Source organism: Manis javanica, chromosome 12 (assembly GCF_040802235.1).
Source record: "Manis javanica isolate MJ-LG chromosome 12, MJ_LKY, whole genome shotgun sequence".
Taxonomy (NCBI): Eukaryota; Metazoa; Chordata; class Mammalia; order Pholidota; family Manidae; genus Manis; species Manis javanica.
The window spans coordinates 14,221,747-14,247,259 of NC_133167.1; the positions used below are offsets into that span (position 1 = coordinate 14,221,747).

At 40.1% G+C, this 25,513-nt stretch overlaps 1 protein-coding gene across 2 annotated transcripts in view; it reads left to right on the forward strand.

The window, feature by feature from the left end:
• PAX3 (paired box 3) overlaps positions 1–20,083 on the forward strand; it is an 88,977-nt gene extending 68,894 nt beyond the window's left edge. For both annotated transcript variants that reach the window (XM_017654236.3, XM_017654237.3), the window contains exons 6-9: positions 1,859–2,024; positions 2,928–3,142; positions 19,241–19,487; positions 19,979–20,083. In XM_017654236.3, the coding sequence (XP_017509725.1) occupies positions 1,859–2,024; positions 2,928–3,142; positions 19,241–19,487; positions 19,979–20,013 (663 nt within the window). In that variant the 3' untranslated portion in view covers positions 20,014–20,083. The remainder of the gene's footprint in view (positions 1–1,858; positions 2,025–2,927; positions 3,143–19,240; positions 19,488–19,978) is intronic.
• The last annotated feature ends 5,430 nt before the right edge of the window (positions 20,084–25,513 follow it).

The window sequence follows — 25,513 nt, forward strand, 5'->3', positions numbered from 1 at the left end:
GGCCAACGCAGCTTGTTGTAAGCACTTCTCTGAAAACAGTTTTTTTTTTTAACCCTGATACCTCTGGGAGTCATGGTAACAGATGCTCAGACTTTGCAGTGAGAGAACACGGGGATGCAGCCCTGAGACCGAGCCCTTGGTGTTCATGGTTCTATTGTCGCAGGTGGCAATTTATTAAGTTAAGTAGAACTCTAATTCAATTATGTATCAACATGGGAAAATATTGACTTACCTTTTTTTCCTGTTGGAAACTTAAGGAGTAGTCAGTGTTAGTATTTTGAGGAAGTTCAAACAACTTTTCTTTCCAGTATCTCACAACATGCCTCAGAGGCCAGACTGTTTCAGACACATGCTTGGGTGAATAGCAAAAGTTTAAGCAGGTGCCTGGCAAAGTATATGTTACATTGGGCTTTCTCACTCCAGGAGGGAGAAATTTCTCCCTCCACTCTTCTTTAAAATGTATGACTTAAAAAATTACGAAGAAGTTGTAGAATTGTTGACTTTGTTCTATAAAGAAATGAAGTCTTCCCTTTCTCAGACCCTCTGGCTTCCTGTACCGGTTGGTTTCAAACTTGTTGAAGTCATAGCCACACTTGAAGATGAGTTGAAACTCTGTCTCCATTCCAAACTTTTCCTCATTCTCTTCATTTTCAAACATGGGGTTTCTGCCTCTCTGGAGCCATTATTTTGGTGGCCTGGACAGCTCTGTGAATTCCGTGAGAACAAGCCTGGAGCTCCGACTACTGCAGGGGTCCCGTCTCACCCTATCATCTTACACCTCTTTCTCTCTCCAACTCCACACTGCCTCCAGATTAAGTTTTCAATGACCTTTTTTCTTTTTATTAAAGTATCATTGTCAATGAACTTTTGATATAAAAATTAGAATATATTTAGAAATCCTCTCTCACTTTGGGGGAAACATCACATGGACACTTTGGAAAAAAAAAATCACTCTAAGTTCTACTTTTAAATTCTGTAGCTGTAAGAGTTGGGCAAGATCATGGGGTCTATGAAAGGCCCCATATCACAGTTTCTCAACATTTGAGATGCTCAGTTACATTTGTGGCTCCCATTATTGCCATTTCTCTGCAGCTACTCACACAACATACCTGGGCTTTGAATTCCTTGAAGGCATTTTGTTCTATTACATCAAGTTTTTCTGAATATACCTGTGTAGCACAGGGCCTGGCACAGAGTATTATAGGTGCTTAAAGCTGTTGTTGGAAGAAGTAATCGACAAACTAATTATGTAAGGAAGCTTCTTAGATAAAATACTTTTATTCCTTGAAATCCTGACCTCTTCAGCAGTTGTTTCCATTAAGCCCATAAATGTCTCACATTTTGAAAGGGATGGTAAAATGTCCCCATGTATCCTCCTGGTCAATGTATGTGTCTGTCTGGAACTATGCCCACAGAAATGCAGAGACAGACTGATAAGAATGTAAAGTGCAAGGGTTAGTGTAACAGGCAAGGCTAAGTTAGGACGTATGTTGTGGGGGTGTCGAGGAGATGCATCGGTCCTGCCTAGAAATGCTCTAACACATGAAGATGGGTGGGTGTTGATGGTGAGTGTGGGAAGCTCTGAGGTTTCCACTCTTGCTCAGCCATCCCTCCCTGTGGTCATCCCCAGGCTCCGGGGGGCTCTGCAAGACCATGGAAGGCCCTTAAAGCCCCTCTCTTCACTGCTGATGTGTAATTCTCCTTTCTTCCTTGACAAAGCAGCTCAGAAGGTAGAAGGCTCCTGCATCTATTTGGCCTGTCAGTAAGGGGCCTTTAATCTGTTTTAGCATGAAAAATTCATTAAGAATGTACTATTATTTCATCAGTGAAATCCTCAAATTTTAAATTAAATCCATAGGTTTGGTTTAGCAACCGCCGTGCAAGATGGAGGAAGCAAGCTGGGGCCAATCAACTGATGGCTTTCAACCACCTCATTCCGGGGGGATTCCCTCCCACTGCCATGCCCACTCTGCCAACGTACCAGCTGTCGGAGACCTCTTACCAGCCCACAGCTATTCCACAAGGTATGCAGCGAGGGAGCCCAGGGCTTAAAAAGTAACTCCCAATTGCTTTCCCTGTTGCTTAGCTTATATAGCGAGTGGTCTGTGATGCTGACATTGGTGCTGTTTGTATGCTAATTACATTCCATCAGGTTATTCTGAATGTGCCAGGCACATTTCAGAAACAGTTCGTCCCATGACATATCTGAATCTCTCTAGATAAACTGTGTATTACATAGTAGTATTTCAGTGTTTTAAAACAAAACAACCTTCCTAAATAAATATGTGATTTGTTTTGCTTTTCTTAAAATTTTACCTCTGTATTTTTGCTTCAGTCTGCAATTAGCTGAAGTTCTACAACGGTTCCTAGCTGCAATAGTTAATAGAGGAAAGTAGTAATAAAGTAGTATAGGAGGAATTTAATTTTGATGAAGTCACTATTTGTTAGCATATGGAGGTGAATGGGATAAATGGTAAGATTAAATTATTTTGGATTATGAAAGATAGCATTCCAGGCACTTGAAACTATAGCCCTACACTAATATTTAAATGCTTTGAAAGTATATTTGATAAGAAATGCGAATCTTGCTATTCTTAGGTTGGTCAATTCTTATGTTGATTAATAACATTCACAACCAAAATAGGTGTGTCAGCATTGCTAATGTGATTTCCGCATTCATATTCTGGGTGAGTGTGCCATGAAGGTATATAAGGAAGTTATGTGCTTGCACATCTGTTGCAGAGACGAGGCTCTGTTTGTTGTGTGTGTTCTGAGCCGGCATGTTAAGAACTGCCGTTGGAAATCAACATTCGGTTTGGCCGGGAGATACCACTGATGGCTTGCGAGTGTGAACTTTTGCACTGACTGCCCTTTCTCTGCTGTGGCCCGTGAAGGAGCTTTCAGGCTGACAGTCTTCTTCATTGCAGCCGTGTCGGACCCCAGCAGCACTGTTCACAGACCCCAGCCGCTTCCTCCGAGCACTGTACACCAAAGCACTCTTCCTTCCAACCCAGACAGCAGCTCTGCCTACTGCCTCCCCAGCACCAGGCATGGATTTTCCAGCTATACAGACAGCTTTGTGCCTCCGTCTGGACCTTCCAATCCCATGAACCCCGCCATTGGCAATGGCCTTTCACCTCAGGTCAGTCCCGTGTTTCCAGACAGACGATTTGCTGTATACCAGAACCAAACAGCCAGTTCCCTGAGGCGGTCATATAATGAATTGCCAAATTTAAACCATAATGTATTCTTTATACAAGCCACATGATTTCAGTTTTCTAGTTTCCTTTCTCTCCACCCTTCCTATGGGCTGTATCAAAGGTTGTAGCTTAGACTTAAAATTCAAGTGAATTTTCACGTCATCACAGAGATTTGATGTTTATAGTTAGTTGTCAAGGCACTGGCCATCTCCACTCCTAGTTCTGGGCTTTGGGTGAGAAACTCACACACCTCTTTTTTAAAAAGAACTATTTGGTCAACTGATAGGGTTGTGAGCACCGTCACTTAATAGAAAACACCAAAGCCTTTATGGAACGGCTGCAGAAGAAGCAAACAAGTTGTGTGGAGGCAACCCAGCTGATGGCTGCAGAACTCTGGGGTAAACGAGTTATAAATGCACAAATTAGGAGAGTTGCTGCTCTTTGGGAATATATAGATATTTGAATGTTGTAATTGTTTTTCTAATTTGCATTGGACTATGAGCCTTTCTTGAGAGATCATATTAATAAATTGCCTTGGTAATTGCATGTCAGAGGGTTGGCTAAATTTCCTACATGTGGCATCTGTCTGAGGTTGACATTATTAGCAGTTGTTTAAATACAGATCTCTTGATTTTATTAGAGAGCTCTTGGCCCAGGTGGCAAGGATAGCTGCCCGCTAAATTTGGAGAAATGTCACAAAGGGGTTGCAATCTATAATTGCAATCGGGAATCTCTTCAGGGCTGAGAGTGAGAGTTTTAACAGCTTTATCTTTTCTTAACCCCCTTTTTCCTCTTGGTGGGTAGAAAAACAGAGAGAAGCTTAGAATGACACAAATGAAAAGTGAAAAGACAATTATACTCAATTACACACTAATCACTGACTCTCACCGCTGCCTAAGCACCAAGAGGGCATCCTAATAGGCAGAAAATGAGATTTTAATGGCACAAAGGGTGGCCAAAATAACGACTCATATATCTCTGCCTTCTTCGTTTTCTTCAACTTGTGGTTTGCGTCTTTGGAGTGGAGTTCCTGGGCTCTGCACAACGGTGATAACTCTGAGCAGCTGAAAAGTTCAAAGCCGTGGGAGTTAAAAAGAATGAATAGCAAAGGCAATGAAATAAACATTTCTGCCTAAAGGCAAAAGTTCATAAATCCTTTTTTGTAACAGTAAATGTAATTAAGTTTCATAGATTCCTCTAGCACATCCTGGGATAAAAAATAAGAGGTGGCTTTAAACCTCAGCCGAGAAATAACAACATGAAAACAATGAACGTGCTTCCTACAGGACTTTAGTAAATTTAATTTCTAAGTGCTGGCATTTGTGTGATTTTTGCATAAACATCATGGACTTAATAGATTCGTCTTTAAAATGCCCAGATTTATGGCACAAAAGCTTCTTCCACAGTTGAGAAGGATCATCAGAAGTTGTTATCTCTGTATACACAGTTTTGGGCCATATGCTTTTTTACGAACATGATCTGGCTGGCAGTTTTAATAAAAGTAAATCCAACTCTGACTGCTTCTGTAAGGTGAGACCCGGGATTTCTTTAATGTTCAGTCATAATAAAAATAACAACATGCCTCTGTATTCTATAGAGCGAAACTCCTAGTTTCTTGAAGTATAAGTGTATGATCGTGTATGTTATAGTAAGTGTATTATAAAAGTATTACATAAGTGGAATTACTAGATCCTGAAACTGTTAATCCTCGAGTTTTAAGAAGCCTGGCTATGATTCCAAAGTTGGCAGTAGTGCAGGAATCATTCCAATATCAAGCAATGGAAAATTCCACAACTTATCCTCTATTTGTTTGCTATGCTCTTCCATGTTATGCTAATTCCTTACTTATTACATTGCATATATCCAGGATATTTTGCATTTCTACTGTATATTTCCTCTTCAAACCACCAGCAGGAATCCATGTTGTCTTAGGTCTTGCAGCATCCCCAGTGAGTTAGACAAAGAGAAAAATCAGAGGATATTTCCTCCTATTTCCTTAGGCAAAGTTGGAGAAGGAAGGACAGCTAGCAAATCGGTGTCTTGCCAAACATATTTACAAAACAATGGGGTAGGAGATTTGGGAATTGGAACTTAAATTTCCATAGTCTTGGGATTTATTACTCAGGGAACACCTCTGTTTAAGCAAGGGGAGGGCTACCCTGCTTTTGGTTGTCTGACTTTATTAAAAATATTTTAAACAAAATTTGAAGAGCCCACTTCTAACAGCCTGGTTGAGTAAATAAAGAAGACTATAAAGAAATGGTTGGTGACCCTTTAGTTTTTCTGCCTGTTATGTAGAAATGCTTATTAATATAGTGCATTATATAATATTGAAAATAGAAGTAGTCTTAGTTACCAGTTGTCTTTCTCTCCTCCTACCCTTCCATAGCCTCTTCCTCTAAGTGGACACGTAACAGGCAGACAAATCCATCAGAGAACCTGTGACCTGCAAAAGGCCACAGGGCCCGTAGTGAAAAAATTGGCATTAAAACCTGGGATTCTTGGCTACTAGTCTAAGATCTTGTCTGTGAAAGCACACAGTGAGTGAAAACGAAACAGGTTTCATGCAAAATAGAGGCAGAGGCTTTAGTCCTATTTTAAAAGTCATTTAGTAAAGACTTGTTTTCTAAACTTTTGAGTTCAGATTAATTTACCTCTTTTTGTTAATACACTCTTTACACATTATTTCGCATCGAAAATTTTTTTCTATCAGTCTTTTAACTTCTCCCAATGATAAGAGTACTGCATGGTTACTGTGGAAAACATAGAGAACTTTAAAACATGTGTTCAGAGTAGAAAAAAAAATTCCCTGGGCAATCACTGTTAAAATATTTTTGCACATTGCCTTCCAGCTCTTTTAGGGTCTTATACCTTTTGAAAAAATACAACTGAGATAGTCATATATATAACTCCGGGTCTTGCCCTTCCCTACCTCTACATTTTATCACTTGGCCTTTCCCCACCTATTCATTTACATTCAATTGGAGCTGATGTTTTTTGAGTCGTCATGATCAATTTATTGTAGATGTCTTCAGTGGAGGCTATTAGAAATGTCAAAAATATTTGTGTATTTTATTTGACTTTTTCCTAGTGTTACTGAAATTGAGGTATTGTTTGCCTTTCAAGCCGGGAAGTCATGAGTCAGAACGTGTATGAACTGTTGCAGAATGGGCTTTCTAGTTTCTTGCCAAGGAATTAGTAGACACCAAATGATAGGCAAATTGTTTCTCTCTCTGTGTGTGGGCTCTGGTTGGCTTTCTTTTGGGGTCTCTAACATACTTGCTTCCTCAAGCAAAGATTCTTTTAAAGCTTGGAATCAGAGCCCTTTGCCAATTGGTGTTAGGTGGCTCAGTCTTCTTCTCAGGTCTCAGTTTCCTGAGGGATGGTGTGAAGCGCTGATTTGGGAAGGTCACACATGTCCAGCTGGTCAGATGAGAGGAACAGTGGACTGACATGTACTTGTGACATTCAAAATCTCAGAACACCAATACATACTTCGAAACTTTGGTCATATCCTTCCTCAAGTTGTTGAGAGGGTTTGTGCACTATTTTATTTTGTTCTGAGAGTATCAGGAACTTCACCTGGGGATTATTCCCATTTTACTTACTGAAAAACTGAGGCCAGTGTGACACAATCATCTAAATGACAGAGTTACCAGCAGAGTTAAGAGCCAAATCTCTCTTGCTTCCAGTTGCTACTGATTCTTGTGTAACACAAATCACGCATGTCACCTGCTGAAGAAGCACTATGCCCTAGGAAACTTTCCATGGGCCATGGCGTTGACAATTGACCTGACTTTCCTGTAGGCACGGGCTAAAGGTTTCCCCAGTGGAGCGTTTGGCTTCACATTCCCTCAAAGACTGGATCCATCATGTAACTTTAGATGACAGAGGGGATAGACCAATGACCTCAAAATTTTCTGCTGTCTCTGAATTCCATCTCATTTTTAGGAGCTGGGGGCTTATACCAAGAGTAATAGAAACACCCTCTGAGAAGAAAATCATTCTGCTCACTCTAGCAAGGGCTACCCCTGCAGAAGGAGCCTTCCTTGAAAAGGTCTTGTTGTCTTGGTGTGGGGACAACACAGAAAGAACACAGGGAAATAGAGACCATGTATCTCCCCTCCAAATCCAGATGGTATGTTACCAACACCTTCCTGAGTGTGCAGGGGACGAATGCTGACTCGGACTATGGAGTGGGAAGGAAGTACTCCCAGATGCACAAGATGTGAGACTAATTACCTTTGGGCCCATGTTCTTCTAATTAACTTTCCTTTGCAAGAAACTCTACCCTCCCCGCTCCCCCACCTCTAAAACACATAGCCAACCCCCCAAAACAAGGCCAATTAAATTAACAAACTTTTATCATTTCACGCCCCACCCCCATCCTAATTCTACAAACTCCACCGGTTTTGGTGACAGCTTCTAATGATTTCTTGAGTGAAAAAAAGTATTAGTGGGTGACATGGTTTCTAGGAAGTTTTTTTTTAATGTTATGTAGTATACAAAAATGGGCCAACTTGGCTGCATTTTGGGTTCATCAGCCATTGCAAATGATTCTTCAAATGTTTTGGGTTTGGTAAAACCTGAAACACATTTTGCCAAGCACTTTTCCTCCTTAATTTTTCAAACTGTGTATTTTAGGGAAAATTTGATCCATATGGTTTTGATTCATTTACTCTTATATCATTGCCATTTTTTTTTTCCTGTGGAGCTATTTGATATCCAAGAAGCTTTCTGAGCCTCTCCTATGTTCATTTTAAGCATTTTCCTCCCTAAAAAGAGGAAGTCCTCCTTGCAACCTCAGAGGCCATAAATTTTGAGTACTCTTTTAATTCAGCAATACTTAAAAATACATTTGGTATAAATCTGGGTTACTATAAGCACATTTTATGTTTAGAGCAGATGGGCAGATTTTCATTTCTGGTTTATGAGGGAAACCAATGGTAAAATAAGAAAATAGGTTTAAATTACAAAAAAACTTTTGTTTTAGTGAATGTTTAACTGGTATTAATAAATCCCCATGGCAAAAGCTATGCTCAGAGGCCTCATTTCAAATTTTGTCCAGGTCCTGGGTAAGATGTAATTGAATAACCAGTACACCTGTCCTATTTCATGGATAATTGACTGAGGAAAGAAGAAATTCTCATAAAGATTTGTGTACCAGGCTTAAAAGTGCTTGAACGTTTGCTCGCCACTCAGCACCTCGGGAACAAAGAGGAGGTCTGCAGATCTCATCAAGTTTATCGGCCATTCATCTGTTAAGTCTGGTCGAATCATCACCAGCCTTGTGGGTCTGAGATACTGTCCCTGAGACAGATCCAAGCAAGAGCAGATAGATCTTTATTCTAACAAGATTGTGGTTAATGGCGTTGAGATTCCAGGATCAACTTCAGTGCTTACTTGCGTTTTACAAAACAAAACCTTTTACTCTACCACCCGTCCATTTGCTTTTAAAGAATAATATTAAAATCGAGATTATTAGTGTGTAATGTATGTAAATTGCCTATTTGGTGTCAGCTACGCTCATTAGGCAGCTTCTCCATTTCATGCATATATGTATTAGACTGGCGTGGTTCCATTTCAAATTAGATTTCAATTGCTCAGCACAGTGTCTTTTGACAAACATTTGTTAATCCTGAAACTTATTAGGGAGGGGGAAGCATTTAAGTGTTAATATGTGTACACAAAACTCAAGACTGCTTTTGATTTTGCTTGTCAGTTTTTGGACCACAGTGTTCACAATTATCTCAAATTCCTTAGCTGCAAGGCAAGAAGATGGTTCTTTATCCAAGGACGGCGTGAGGGCTTATTGTGGGTTAGCACCTTATGGGTGGAGGATAGTCATTAAGAATGGTTGTGCCGGGTGCTTTTCTGTTTCACATCGAGAGAAAGTTTTTTCCCTTTTTCGCATGGCAATTCCTGGACTACCTCTTGTACTGTTGATATATGAAAAAACAGTAAGATTTACCCTGGTCTCAGGGCCAGTTCCTGTTTCAGGAGAGCTATTTTTCTGGCATTTTCAGACATACATCCAGTAGCTACCTTGATGCCAGGCCGTTTGTTTCATCCATTTCACACACAGCTTGCAGATCCTGAGCCCTCTGCCTACCTTTGTCATCATGAAGAACCAGACAAGCAGGTGGCCTGCCACCAAACTATTTCTCAACAGAGGCACTTCCTTCCTTTTACACTTTCCAGAAATTCATCTGTAGAAGAAAAGGAGTGATTTTGATTAAAGAGATTGGTTGGGTGTCAAACAAAGCTTGGGCAGAGACTTTCCGTCCCTATGAAAGTGGCAGGCGGCCTCTCCAAACTTGAGCCTCTTTCTGTTTCATTTCTAAAGCAGGATCCTGAGCTCAAAACCAGGGCTGCAGAAACGTCACATGTTTATGAAGGCTTGGGGATGTTTATGATCATAAATGAGCCCATTTCAGCTACACCAGAATAACCATTGACCATTTGCCTGTTTCCATTCTGCCATATTAGGCTTTTGAGACATTCTGCTCCATGGTGCAAACATTGCTGCTAATCCATTTGTTGAATCAATGCAGGCTGTAATTGACCTGGTGCCTTTGGTTTTTCTCCGAGGGCTGTGGTTGCTACCCTTCAAGAATATGAGGGGAGCCCTGGCTTATGTCAGCTCTGCCCACAGCCTCTTGACTTAGTTACAGATTTGGAGACCTGTGAGAGAAACATGTACTTGGCCAAAATCTCCTTTTTAAAGAAAAGGAGGGAGCAGCAGCCAATGACTGAATCTTATATCATGTTGCTGAAATGAGCAAAAAAACCTTTTTTGCTGCATTAAATTTTTTTGTCTGCTGAATTGACTGAAATAGTAACTTCTTTCTCCTGTACATTGGAGAAATCAAATGCAACAACCCCTTGGTTTTTGGACCCATTTGAATTCCTGTAGCCATTGAGGAGAAAAAATCCAGTGTGATTGCTTGGTCTATAACCAAACTACTAGAATTAAAAGTTTTTCTTTGTAGTCAGTAAAACACAGGAAAGCCATGCTGGATTCTAGTGTGAGGCCAGTGGTCTGAATCAGCCCTTTATATGTGGTTGGAATGCAATGTAAGGCTTTTAATTTATTACTGCATTTGCAAAATGGCAATATCTGCAGAAATCTGAATACTTGCATATTTATTCAATTAGGGGCTGAATGTATGCTTTGTACTACAGACACAGAAGACTGGATTCAGTCATTATTTGTATACTATTTTTTGTTTTTTTTTTCCTAAAGAATCTGTCTCTGCAAAACAGAGGCTGGGCTTCATCAAAGGTGTATATTTTTCAATGTACAGGATAGTATTTAAAAATTACTTTTGACATTTAGCTAGACTTCAGTAGAGTTTCCGAGATTAGTGAGTGCATTGTCCGTACTGATCAATGGAAAAGTTGGCAAATTGAGAAACTCTTTGTGACAGTGCATTTTGTAGGATCAGAGGGTAGAAATTCCACCTTATAGAGAATATTTCTTAGCTGTGAGAAGATTGTGCAGCCAGTCCACAGCACTGAACTGAAGTTCATGTAGGCATTATTTAAATATTGAATACTTCAATATCTGCTGAAGGAGGTAGGCATTATTTCAAGAAATAACTTACCTTTTATCACACTGATGTCTCATCTTTTTGCAGCTAGCATTAAAAATCTAATGAAACTATTCCATCTGTTTTGAGATAAAAAAAACTCTCTATAGAGCTGATCTTTTATTTGTAGGACTCCATTGGGAATTTTCTAGTTCAATGTCAACCTTTCCATGACGCTTCCATGCAGAATTTCTTATTTTAGCTTTTGTTGATGCCACATTAGTGTGTTTATACCTTGTTAAAACAATGGCACACTATTATATTGTAATGTGTCCACTGGCCCCTTTGACTGTGAGCTTCTAGAGGAATGGTACTAGGTCATAATCTTTGAACATCCAAAACCAAGTAATGCCTCATAATAAAGGCTTGTTTCCCAAAACTAGCTCTTTGGAACAATGGTTTAGGGAAAAAGTGTTCTGAATCAACAGTTTGGTAAATGCTACAAATTATATCCCTCTATCTTTCAGAGTCCCAGTGCACATTAGCCTACTAAGGGCTCTGACAAGTCCTGCAGTATGGAAACATGTTTGTTTAACACACTGAGCCCTTAATTGAACTACGGAGCCCTTTTGCAGAGTATTTAGCTACCAAGTTGTGAGGTTTCCTGGGAGGTCCTGAATGAAAGAAAACAGGGCTAGAGACCCAATTCATGATTCATGCATTTCTAAAATGGTTCCCTTGATTTTTTTCACATGTGAATGTTTCTTTCTGTTTAACATCTAATCTGCTTTAATGCATTGTCAACCCTCTGTATAAGAACTTGGTAAGAAAAGGAGTAATTTGAAAGAAGCAGCTGTAAATTGCTTCGTAAAGTTTAGCTAAGGAAGAGAATGGAGTAAAGAAAGAGAATTCCTGTTTTGATTTATTGAAATACAATATCGACATGAACGCACTTAAAAAATCTACAGTACAGCTTCTGTGATACCAGGTACTTATCTCAAAGGCAGGAGGATCTGATAAATGCTATGCTTCTCTTTACCAGCAAAGGATAAAAGCTACTAAAGCAGTGGTGCGATAGAAGTCTTTTGAAGGTAAGGGACAATCTAGCCCAGTAATTTTGAGTTAATGGGTTGGGAAGCATTCTTTTTAATCACAGAATTACAAAAAAAGACTATTTTGTCAAGATCGGTAGGAGCAGATTTAATTTCTGTAGATCAAAGAGCTATGCAAGCCTCTTTACTGTGGGCTTTCTGTCGCCAGCCTACATCAAGTTGCCTATACAATAGGAGGCAAAGCCACTGTTCAATATATGATCAAGGACACAATTAAATTTGTAGGTGGAAAAGCAACACAATGCCCTTACTGGTCCAGTGTCCGTAGAACTGGGGAAGGGAGGGAATTAATAAGGTAGACAGGATTTTAGCTTAGTGGCATAGTAGTTTCTGGTTCTTGGAAGACTGTATTTTCCTATGTTGTCCCATATCTGTAGAATTGTCACGCGTTTCCGGGCATGTTAGATGAATGCTTATTCATCTGCCTTACCATCATCTGCCTTACCACAAAGCCCATGAAACAGGCCAGGAAACATTTCCTAAAGGGTCTCTTCATTCCTAGACTTTTGCAAGGCTGCCCTCTGCTTTCCCATGGTTAATAGAGATAATTTTTCCAAAATCTATTTATTGCAGCAGTACCACCTGGTCTTTTCAGTCGGCTCTTTTCTCTAACTGAGCACATAACCTTCCTTCACATGACAAGAAGGGCAGGAAAGCTGCTATTCTGGAAGCCTAGGCTTTCAGTAGATGGAGTCTTAGTACACTGACTTTGAGCAGCCCCAGGAATATTTGCCTACATCAGGCATGGTCTGGAAGAAAAAAGAAATTTCCTTTTTGAGTTGGGTGACGAGTTTCCTCCTTTAGTAGGCTGGGAGGTCTGCCCTCCACATGTTAGGGTATTGGGTAGAAGGGAAACTTTTAGGAGAATGGGAATACAGTTTAGCCCAGCACCTCTCTGCTTCAGAGAGCAGAGTTGAACCCCTTCTTTCTAAAAGATCATGTAGACTTCTAGTTTATTATTAAGTTTTTCAGTGAATCTCAGCCTGAGCTGGGCAGTTGAGGTTCAGCAAGTTTCGCATTTCTGATGGGTTATTAGGGTCATTCAGCCCTGCATTTTGTCAAATGCAGGTCCGCGTTATGGATTAGAGTTGAAGTTTTAGACACCATCCCATCGAATCATGTTGCATTGTGGGATGCCCAAGTGTGGAGCTTTTCTTTATTTGGAATCCTCGGTCCCACAGGGTCAATTAATATTTAGTAAACATGTCCTGAAGTAGTCATGAAATTAAACCGAGATATATGTTTGATTTTCCACAGTCATGGTTTCAGACAGGTTTTTGAAAGAGTGGTAGGTTTGAGTGCTTACCGTTGAGAGGGCTACCGTGGCTGTGAGAACTTTCCCGAAATGAGAAGCGTTAACAGCAGGTAATGTCATTCCTCCCAGAAAGAGTTTGAGACTCTGTGTGAAGTGATGAATGAGGGTATCTGACCCACATCTGTTTTACATTAGAATGGAACATTGCCCTGACATCGTTAGGAGCATTTGTCAAGATTCCCTGGACAGAGCTTCTGTAAATTACATGCTGCAAATGTGTCAGGGTCAGATAAGAGGATATCGTTAGCTCCCCCAAGTTTACTCAGGACTCTGTCCCTCCAACTTAATAGGCTAAAGGCTTACAATTTTCCTTGAGTCGTTTTGTTATATTTTTCATTCATAGAAGAAAAACAATAGGTATGCTATCCCCCTAATATTGCACATGTCCTTTTCTCATAAATCATATTAATTGTAGACATGGTCACCAAGCATATTAAATGCAGGCATGCGTAAATGAATTAAAACATATGAGAATTTTATTACAGCCCATGGTGGGTCTAACATAGTCAAACACCAAGTGTATTAACTGGCATACTTTTTCATTTAGGTAGAGTAAGTTTTTCTTAATGGGCTTTATTTTATTTACAATAGATATGATTGTTCATCATTAGCTAGAAGTAAACTACACACACACACACACACACACACACACACACCTGTCATTACTATGAGCCATTTCTAGGCTAATTCCTTGCCTAGATTTATATTTTAGTTATGAGTCCCTAAAGAATATTGCTGTCAATTCAGCAGCTTATCTCTGTTGAGAAATAGGCATTCTAAAGAACTGATAAAGTGTCATTCTGTAATTGGCCATTGGGCTGGAGACTGAAGCATGTATGTCACTTAGAGTACTTGCTGTGCCCTTTACAAATGCAACTTGGAAATATTTTCAACATATGAACCACACTTGTCTGGCACTCACACTCTTTCATGATGCATTAAACATAACTACTTGTAAAATGTAAGCTTAAGATTAAAATAAAAAATAAGGATGTATTTAGCTGGACATTTTTCATGCACTGGTTTTCTCTCTGGTTAGGGAAAGGTCAGCCATGCCTTTCCCATAACTCTAGGTGTGGGTGAGAAGGTCACCCTACTTACCTTAAGAGAAACTTCTGCCTTCAGGCAACTTCCCTCTTACAGCTTTCAAACAAACAGGGCCAAAAATCTAATTATTTAGATGCTAATCAACTGCAGGATAATTCCTAAGGCGTTTGAATCTGAAAACCAGGTTTTCAGGAAAGCCTCCCCAGTTCAAACGTAGGCTTTTCAGCCTTTGGAGATAGAGTCGCTGAAATTTAACCATTAGATGACATCAATAACATTTAGATAAACATTTGGCTATTTTTGTTTAGTTCTGAAAATAAATTATATCCAAATTAAAAAATATATATAGTCAGTAGATTTTGGAGGGAAGGGCAGATGCTACAAAAAGTCCCTTTATATCATACAAAGCTGTAATTCACAATGGTTTTCTAAAAAGCAACTGAAAGTATATTATTAAATGTTAAATCTGAAGAACCTCTGATTACTTAAGAAGAAAAGAAAATAAAGACATGAACCAGGATTCCTATTAAGGAAAACAGGTGCCTAGATGTATACCATAATTTGCTAAATAATTTAAGATTGCTGATAAGCTCTGAGTACTTTCAACTGATAACAAAACCATAATACTTATGCTGAGACCAATATTTTCCAGACACATTGTTTTAAATGTAAATCTCAATTTGTCCTATAGTTTTTATCTTTTATATTTAATCTTACAATAGGAAAACTAATTCAAGAGAAATATGGCATGAAGCAATTGTAAAGAGTTAGTTTTTCCTGAACCGTATGATCTTTCAATCAAGATATAAACAATCTATTTGGAATTTTGAAACTTGAGAATGAACTCAGAGCATTAGAAAATGCCTCTAATAATGGGAATGACTGCGGAAGCTGCAGATGAAGCGTCCACTCACTGTTCTAAGGCTTTGTTTTTAAAGGTTACTCATAAAACAATTTAGCAACAGTGTCTGGGAAATGGTTTTGGAGTTAACAGTTCAGAAATATGCTTAATAAGATTTTTTTCAGACACTTCAACTAGGAGTTCTGCTCAGCTTAAAGTAAAAAAGGAGGTCCTCCCCCTACATCCATTACCAGTGGAACAGAACTGAGATCTTTCTTAAAGGAAAACCCATTTCTTGGTGGCATTTCAAAACTATGTGATCGATGTTCAGTAGACAAAACTGAATAGCCCTGAGTTTATTTCTTTTCCTTTGAAATTGTGAAAACCTGGCAAATGTGCTTCCCCCTCGCCCCCAACCCCCAAAAAATCAGGCAGAAAAGCCAGGCCCGTAGTAGAAAAAAAGCTTACTAATGGTGTATGAAAGGGGAAAAAAAGCCCCCTTTGCAACAAATGGAGATTTATTTTAGGCTTTGAATTAATTACAAATTACTGTAGGAAAAGCATGTATAAAAAAAATGCTGACGATACTTTTAAGGAGAGATTATGCCTGGAAGACATTCCATAACCATATTGGGGAGTTCTAGGAAGTTTGTTTACCAACTTTCTTTGTGCACCAAAAAGAAATTTCCATAGCTTCCCTTGAGCCACATGAGATACAAAATAGCTTTTAAAGAAACATACATAAAAGTGTAATAGGACCCTTCCTTGGACATGTGAGGTTTTAAATGTTAGGGGAAAGTCATGTGTTTTATACTGATATATTCACTATTTTTTTTTTCATCACAGACTTTCTTTACTTTTTAAATTAGAAAGTTATTAAAAAGACATATATTTCCCACATGCTCTCAATGTGAAATACTGAAATCACTCTTGTTAGTTAATAATTATTTATGAACTTCCATTTCAGACCAGGAAAATATTAGTGCCTCTTTCCCCAGCCTTACAATTCTTGAGAAAGAAGTCAGGGAAGTCAGAGAGATCAGAGATAATTGGTCTCTGGTCGTCTTCATTTCTGCACATTAGCCACCCGGTACTGTCAGGTATTGGGCTGTGGAGCGAAGGGCTCCTGCTGAAGCAGGAGGGCAGGGGCAATGCTGACAGGAGGAGCCAGCCAGCCCCCCTCTGGTCCCATCCACTCCGCCTCCTGATTGGCTCATGCTCCGGGGTGTCTTGAGGACACTGTGCCCTGGAGCCTGGAGGAAATATCTTTCTGTTGCCCTAGAATATGGCCCTGGCTGATAAGAACTGTATCTTCTCCATCTTCCAGTAGATATAGTTCAGGGTCTTAGATTTAAATCCTGTTCTCAAGTATTTTCTAATTTAGCAACTGCCACAAGTTGCTCTGTGAACAACATCAGAAGTTGAATTTTTACCTAGAGGAAAGACTCATTTCTTCTCTTTTAGGATTTTCATATTTTTTTAAAATTTTCCCACAGGCACAGTTGCTGTTGCCCTCAAAATTATGCAAATAAGAAATGTATGGCAGAGGATTACAAAAAAATTTATCACAAAAATGTACATATAGCTCATGGGAGAGTGTGCATGTTTTGAATAAAATTTTGTTCTTACTCTTCAATTCTAACTGTATACAGAGAATTCCATTTCTGCCTGAAAGTGATATACCATTAGCTGAGTTTCAAATGAAGGATGCTATTAATTTAAAATATATTTCCTTTTTATTCACTACTACTGAATGTTTTTCTTTTCTGGACTGAAACAGTTACAAAACTGCTTTAGCTAAGTGCTTGTGTTTTACTTAGCACAGTTTATTTAAACTAAAATATCTGTGCCCTGTATCATTATCCCCCTTTCATTAAAACAATCACATTTTTCATATGTTTATCTTCCCTGTCCATATTTGCTTAGCAGGCCAGTACATAAATAGGTACCCTTGATTTGAAGGGAGTGTATTTTGTTCTGAACAACCTCTATTTTAAAGACCCTCTTCTAAATAACATGAGTAATTTAGGCTGGCATAAAATATTCAATAAATTAGTATATCAATAGGAGTTCATGAATTTTCCAAAAATATACTGTAAAATCAGTTATATAAGCTCAAAGAAAGGCAAATGAGAAAAAATATATAAGTGGGAGAATATATTCAGGAAGTTAAGTGTGTTTTATGTTACGTTCAAGTTTTTAAAAATGAGAAAATGAAGTAATTAACTTGCTATAAACAGCCTTGGGTAGGGCCTTCTAACAGCCCCATGTTCTGGTGACTTCCTGTCCCCGAGAAGCTGTGAATCCTATTGATTCTTACTTTATTTTGTGACTTTGATTTTCCCCAAATCCCAAAGCAAAAAAAACTATGCTTGGTCACATGGGATTGTTTTTTAGAAATTAAGTAATTTTTAGAGACTTAAAAAAGGACTTTACCACATAGCTCAAGAAAATTTAAATCCCTTGGGATGTCTTTAAAAATATGGGTATTAATTGTGTTCTCCCCACCCTGGCCCACCTGCCTGCGCGCTCGTGCTCACGCACAATGACTCAGTGCTTCCAGGAAAGGCAAGGGAAATCAGGGGCTTGTTAAAATGGAGGAAGAAAGGGTGATCTGGGAGGGGTGGCGATCAAATGTTCCGCCAATCTCTCTCTTTTGTCTCTTGGGACTGATTGAAGATGGATCAGTTTAAAGCTTTATTTCAAGATTTTATTTGGCTGTGAGGATCATGCAAACCTTTCCCAAAGGGGGCTGTAGCATTGTTGGTGCTCGAATCTAATTTAGGATGCTTTGTGAGATGCAAGCCTAGTCCTTCCCCGGCCTGCTGGACCCTCAACGTCCAGGATTGCCGGGCCTGAATTTCCTCGGTGGATAGCCCAAGGCCTGGAATCCGGGCTGGGGTCTCACTGCTGCCTTTTCCTCTTGCTCTTATTTGTACCCTTTTATCTCCACATGCCCCAAACTTCCTAAAATATGACAGGAATATTATGGCCCCTGCATTTTAATACTTTGTGGGCAGATCATGTTTCCTGGCAGCTCTTCACCCAGTGCCCCATTTCTTCCACAATTGCTTTTTGAACCCTGCCACCGAATTGTGTGAAGTTGAGAAAAATCACTTCCTCTCTCGGGTGGCAGTTTTCCAGCTGCAAAATTAATTATCCACTTACTTCCATCACACGGTGCTGCAAGGGGTCAGTGAGCCAGGGTTTGTGAACCACTTCCCCAAGCTAATCTGAAAGTTGTTCTGTTACCACAGTTGTTGTTGTTTTTTTAAACTTCTCTTACTCTCCAGGGATACTTATGAAATTGAACGGAATTTTTAGAGCATGTTTGCCTTTCACGCTTTTCTTTCCTTTTAACGAACACTTCTGCTGTATGAACCTAGTTCAGAGAAGAGATGAACGGATAGCTAATGGAGACAGTTACTTGGAGAATCGTCTGCCATTCACACCTGCCTCTCTCCCCTCCCTCCCTCTCTTCTTCCCTCCTCCTCCCCTCTCCCTCCCTCAGGGCTCTGTGTAAAGGGCACTGTGTGGTGCTGGGGATATAAATAAAGGTGGGTGTTTATTCCCCTCAAAGCTCTCACAATTCAAAGCCGGTGACAGAAGTAATGATTCCATGGTGGGGGGATGAGTGGGACACCAGGTCATCTGGGAAGGCGTAATTATGTCTAATCACTGCAGGATGACCACGATAGGGAGAGACACTTTCTGGAGAGGGAACACTATGAAAAAGGACATATCAATCTTCAAATACACAAAAAATATTCCATTTGAATTCATTTAGCTTTTAAAAACATAAGCAAATGCCTGCCTAAAATCACATGTGAAACTTCCATATGTAATATGTGATTAGCCATCATTCTGTGTGAACAGACATGATTTCTCCCTCCCTTTTTCCCTGTGTCCCTCCTTCCTTTCCCCTTCTTTGAAGTTCCAGTCCGGTTTTATCACTTTTTCTTGTCTTTTCCTCTCCCTCCCTCCCCCCTTTTCTTTTTCTGAAACTGCAGTCAGATGTTATCATTGGGCATGATGTAAATCTCTGCCGCTTGGCATTTAGGTGACTGTCTTCTGGACAGCTCTGAAACAGTAGATTTCTAAAGAAATAAACATTGCATGTTTCCAGCTATTCTTCAAGTTTATAGGCTGTGATCTGCATCCTCACTTCATCTCGATCTGCCTGTTTCTTTTAGGTAATGGGACTCCTGACCAACCACGGTGGGGTACCTCATCAGCCCCAGACCGACTATGCTCTCTCTCCTCTCACTGGGGGTCTGGAACCTACCACCACAGTGTCGGCCAGCTGCAGTCAGAGACTAGACCATATGAAGAGCTTGGACAGTCTGCCAACATCTCAGTCGTATTGTCCACCCACCTATAGCACCACGGGCTACAGTATGGACCCTGTCACAGGCTACCAATATGGGCAGTATGGACAAAGTAAGCCTTGGACTTTGCAGAGGGTTGTTACTCTGGAAGGGTAAAAAAATATCAACTCTTCCTTAGGAAAAGGGAGGTAGTGGCATGATAAGCCTGACATCCCAGTATTAGTTCTGTGGCAAAGCCACCTGATTGTTGCAGCAAGGGCTCCCTCGAATAATTATTTTCCTAGCTGATGTCAACAACATCTTGCAGTTATTAATTGCTGAGATGTGTAACCCGATTGCCACTAGGAGAAACACAAGGGTTGGCCAAAATGAAATAACCCCTGGCATTAGAAACACATGTTCTTAATGAGGTCAGCTCAAGGATCATATGGGATATAATCCCAGGGACATGGAGTTGTGTCAAACTTGTCTCAGGAATAAAAATATTAGTCTCGATCCTTTGATACCATGGTATTAAATATGACATTGTCAGCCTGTAGCTGATTTTGCCCCTTGCTGTGCATTGTCCCAGCATGACCTGAAAAGCTGTGTGTTTCCTTACAGGTGCCTTTCATTATCTCAAGCCAGATATCGCCTAAGCGAACTGTACACTTGGAGCTAAAACTGGCCCTGTTTCCGGTCTTCACAGTCTGGACATGAAGAATCTTCTCAGAAAAAAAAAAATCATCATCTTTTTGGGGGGCAGTTTTGGCAGAAGGATTGGTTTTCTTTCTCTGGTAGTTGGTTTCAAATTCTTTTGAACATACCCGACAGAAGCAGGAAAGGAAGACCCGGGACAATAAAAAGACAAATGCAACATTTTAAAGCAATGATTTAACATGGCTATAGATCAGATATCCCAACTGTTTTGTTCTGATGATCAAGGAGCTAAAACATTCCATTTGCGTTGTGTGTGTGTGATTGTGTGTGATTAATCTGGACTGGTTTGGGAAAACAGAATATTCTGAAGTTTAATCGGAGAATACTCTGATGCATAACACGCTTGATGTCCAATCTGACACTTACGGTACAACTCAAAACTGCTCACTTGATGAAGCAGGAATGGAGGAACCCTTGACTTTACACACTGGAAATTGATATAAAAGTAAATGCCACCATTTTTAGGAAGTTAGACTAGATGTAAAGGGCCTCCCAAATAAATTATTTGTTATCTTTCCCTTATTTGTGACCCAGGTGTCAGTAGATGTCCCAGATGGATGGACATGTCTTGCTAACATGGGATAACAGGAAGAAAAGCTTGTTTTTCTTGTGAGGTGTGGGGAGAGGTGTGTGACATTTTCCCAATCCATATTCATTTGGAAGACAACCCGGGCAGGGGGAGGGCGAGGCGGAGAACTGATGTGCATTCCCACAGCTGCTTATCAGTGTGCAATACTGTGTACCTCATGGATGCTTTGGCAATGGCCAGGGCCACTTAAACAGAATCAGAACTATATTTTTGCAGGTGCTTTATTTCCGCAGCCCATGATTCATTGTGGTAGAATGCATCAATGTTCGCCATTTAATGGACAACCGATATCCGGTTTACTCTTTTTGATTAGAGACCATATTCTAGGATAACGCTTTCTAAATGACTACGTTTACATTCTTTTTTCCTTCTAAGGCAGGGCAAGAACAGAAATGTCCACGTGGCTCTCATGTATTTTTAAATTATACAAGGATACCCAATATTGAAAGATTACAGGAACTGAGGTTTACATATGTTTGTGTGGTGACATTTTAGGATGTCAATAAATTTGTTCTTGAGATGTTAAGAGCAACAAGAAGGTGGAAGGCAGTGTTATTTATTTCTTTCTATTCTTGGAACCGTGAACGAGGTAGGCACAAATACATTCCTTTTAGAGTTAAGCACTAGGATGTAGTGAGTTAGTGAGACTAGGCATAGTACCGAGTTTAGTTCGCATGTTGGTCCTAGAGGGTGACGGATCAGGAGAAGACTTACCCTCATGTGGCAGCCTCAACCAACAGCAATGTGTTGTAAAAATGTCTTTCATGTAAAAAGTGCAGTAAATATTTACTATTTATAATGAATAAACAGTTATGAAAACTTGCTCCACACTGCTTTTCTGGGGGAACCGGTGAATGCAGTAGTCATAAAAATGCGGAAATGGGGAACTGATGAAACAGTAAGTTGGCTTCTAGAGGTACCTTCGATTAGACTCCACACAGACAAATGAGGTAACATACCTCGCAGTGGTATTGGGAGAAGAGGATGCTTGGCTAAACACACTATTTAGGATTGACGTTTGTATTTTGATAGATGTGGAATCTCAAAAAAAATCCTCAAGCCCACCTTTCTCTCTCCTTGGTTCTCTCAGAGCTACCAAACCCCTTCACTGTCACTTGAGAGCATGTTGTCCCCAGAGGACCTATTCAATCTTGAGCCTCAACAGTTATCGCCACTGAAATTTTTACTGAAAACGCTCATATTTGGTTATTTATTTTATTTTAGAAGCTTTCTTCACTGTTCATTAACATTACTGCCTGTTTGGTTCATTCATTCTCCTTTCCTTCCCCCTCCCTAGCTCCCTTCCTTCAATACTTATTTAATCACTTAATTAATGTGATTAATGTGCTAGTCATGGTGTTTTATAACCTAGTAGGTAAGGCAGAGGAGTAAATACTTAGTTCCAATAAAGCATGAGGACTGTTATTTTGTTATTTATAGAGCAAATTATCATAATGCCCTTGAGGCTCTTACTGGTATTAACTTATTTATTCCTTGCAACATTTTATGTGAGGCAGGTGATGTCATTAGCATTCCCTTTTCACAGATGAGGAAACAGGCACAAGGTGCTTACACGAGGTTGTCCAGTGGCAGAGCTGGGATTTGAGCCCAGGCTCTCTCATTCTAGAGCCCGTGTGCTTAAGCTTATAGTTGTCAGTTTGCCCAAGTCTAGACTGGGTTGAAAGAACTTTATATTCAGAAAGATCTTACGGAGCACTGTTCAGTTCAGTAGCAACTAGCTAGGTACAGCTATTTAAAGTAATCAAAAGTAAATGAAATTAAAAAGTCAGCTCCTCAGTGACCCTAGCCACATCTCAAATGTGCAATAGCCACACACGGACAGAAGCTACAGCAATGGGCAGTGTAGATCCAACACTCTTCATTGTCGCAGGAAGTTCTATTGGGCGGTGCTGATCTGAAGTGTGTGAGTGCATCCTTTAAAAACCCCAGACCTGAAGTGCAATAGGTAAAAATCTTCAAGTTCTTCAGATGCTTTAGATCTACTCAGTTCCTATGCTCATGCTTTCAGTCAAATATGTTGCTTTTGTTTTTGACAATTATCTATTCCAAAAATATTTAAAGAAGAGGAAAATAAGGTAGTCTTTACTGAACACTTTTCTTATCCTATTTAATTCTCACGAAATACTATGAAGTGGGCATTCTTAGCCCCAATTTACAGATAAATGGACTAAGGTCCAGAGTTGTTCATTCGTTTGGCCAAGGTCACACATAGAAGTAACAGAAGCGTGCCTGACTTCTGCTCAGCGTGGTGGCAGAACCTGGTTTTGTTCACCTCTCCAAATCCTGTTTGGAATGCTCATTTCATTATGTCAATTGCCTTATGCTAGAGTCAAGTTAAAAACAGGCACTGGAAAAAACCTCACTCTCAATACGGAAGAGAAATGCTACCAGTATATGGGATTACACAACAGAAACTGATTTTACGTATCACTCTCCCTTCCCCCCTGATCTCAGAATTCGCCACATATGACTCATACCTCTTTTTGATAAACTTCTTTACGCCTTTCTCTTATTTCTGCATGTTTCTGAGCTTTGTTTCTCTGTTCATGTTTCTCATGTGGGAAGTCTCCGTAGATCATTTTTCCCCTGACTTAAAAATTTAATCCACTTCCAGGGGAATAGGGATCTGACATCCCCCAGTCCTAATCCCAACTGGGGTCCCTAAACTTATCCCCTAAGACAAGCAGCCCTAAGGACTTGAGCCCTTGGCATTCATCTGAGCTTGGAACCTGATTGTGGGTGGAGGGGTTCCTCTTTGTCCATATAGTTATCCAATTTAATTTGAAAACCTGAAAGTAAAAACCAAAAATCAGAACTTAAAATTGTTAAATAATGGGTAAAAAAATTACTAAATATTTAATTTATTATTCAATAAATACTAATGTCAGCTGTTGAGTCATTCCTTGGCAGCAGTATTCCTAGGAATAGATACTATATTTCACATCTGTGATGGAAACAAACTGTTTTAAACTTTTAATTAGCCCAATTTGGAAATGTATTTTCACATACACTGGGATGTTTGGAGAACATCCTATGTCAAAAAGGAATCTCCATTAGTGTTAGTGTGTAGAAACGATGTAATGGACAAGGTCACCCGCTCATGGGTGTGAGTTTAGAAAGAGTATTAAATGGGGAAAGGGTTGGATTAATTCATCCCCTTTGTGGGAACATGCCATGGAAGAATCCATCATCCAACTACATAATTACCACATGGAACCAGCACCTAGATTTCTATAGGAAGGAAATTTGTCTTGGGGATGAAGACTTAAGCGTGTAATCACTTATGGATAAGGAGAGCTCGGGTCAAACCCCGAGGAGAACAAATGATGAGTGGCAACATTTATGCAAAGATCTTCAAGGCCAGCCCCAGCCCTAGACAAGTAGTCATGTATCTGGAATTGGTGTTAGGAGATGTGTGAGAGGAAAGGAAGAAACAAAGCTAGACTCAGGCTTCTTGCCAAATGCCAGTGATATAAGCTAGTTTTGATTCACTCTTCCATGTTGCTGAACGTTGTATCCCAAGTGACTGGCACCATGTGTGACCCATAATGAGTACTCAGTACCTGCCTGTTGAATAAATGAATAAACGAATGAATGAAGAGTGACTGCCTTATATTGTCCTGACATGATCTTCTGAAGTTGCTCAACCTCCGGGGTGTGTGAATCAGAGCAAATGAGTTTGTTATTACAATAATCCCTGGGGTATCAGAGACTGGCCAGTTGGTTTGTCAGACCAAAGGCACAGACTGTTTTGGGATTGGATTGGTGCAAAGCCTTAGGGAAGGAGTGGGACACATGAGGCCTAACAAATCACTTGAGAGCGCTATTTCTGGTGTGTCTGACTGTGCAGATGGCACAGGGAGGTGAAAAAGTTGGTTGATTGCCTAGAGCACTGGTTCTTGGCCTTGGAAGATGGAGACACGTTGGCCTCATCTTCCCCCAAACCGTTGCCACCAGCTCTTGAACCAGAGGGAAAGATGTGAGGAGGCAGCAGTTCCAGTGATGCTGTGTGAGGGTGAGCTGTGGAATTACTGCGTGATTGGTATTGTGCTGTGACCCTGATGTGCCCCAGATGGGGGTCTACAAAGCCCCACCACCAAAAAATCAGTAGTGCTTGGGTGTTTCTCCGTAGGGTGTGTTGACATCTTATTCTTTGATCTTGTGATCATGTGGCATTCTGGGGAGTTTTAATCATCAAACTGAAAACATAAATGTTTTTGATCCTGCTCATCTGGCACCCCCAACTCTGTGAAGCTGAGCATTCACACAGCTCCTGAGCCTTGAACATAATCACCACAAATGCCAGCTCTTTTCACTACTTGTAGACTGAGGGAAATAGGCAGTAGTTTTTGTTTCTTAATTAATTAATTTGTTGGATACTTACTGAGCTCCTACTGTATGCTGAGCGGTGGGGTTATAATGATGAATAGAACAATTCCTACTGTCAAAGGATCTCAGCTCTGAATGAGCTGTATCAGTAAACAACGAGTTGGAGCACAAAGTAATATGTGAAGAAAAGTTAGTGTGGGAACCCAAGAAAAGAGGACATTAATTCTACCCAGCAAAGAATTACTTCAGAGGAAGTGATCTTGGAGCTGAATCTTTAAGGAGAAATAGAAAAATACTGGGCAGATGCAGTGGCATAGGGGATGTACATTCTACTTTTATATGATGCCAGCTGTGGGGCTGCCAGACAAAAGAAGCCAGGGAGGTCAGACAGGGGCTGGTCTTCTCAGATTCTCTAGTTAAAGCAGGTCCACAGCCAGAGCCTTCTTGGAACCTTCAGTTTATAGGGTCAAAGGATATGAGAATAGGCAAAATGCAGCAAT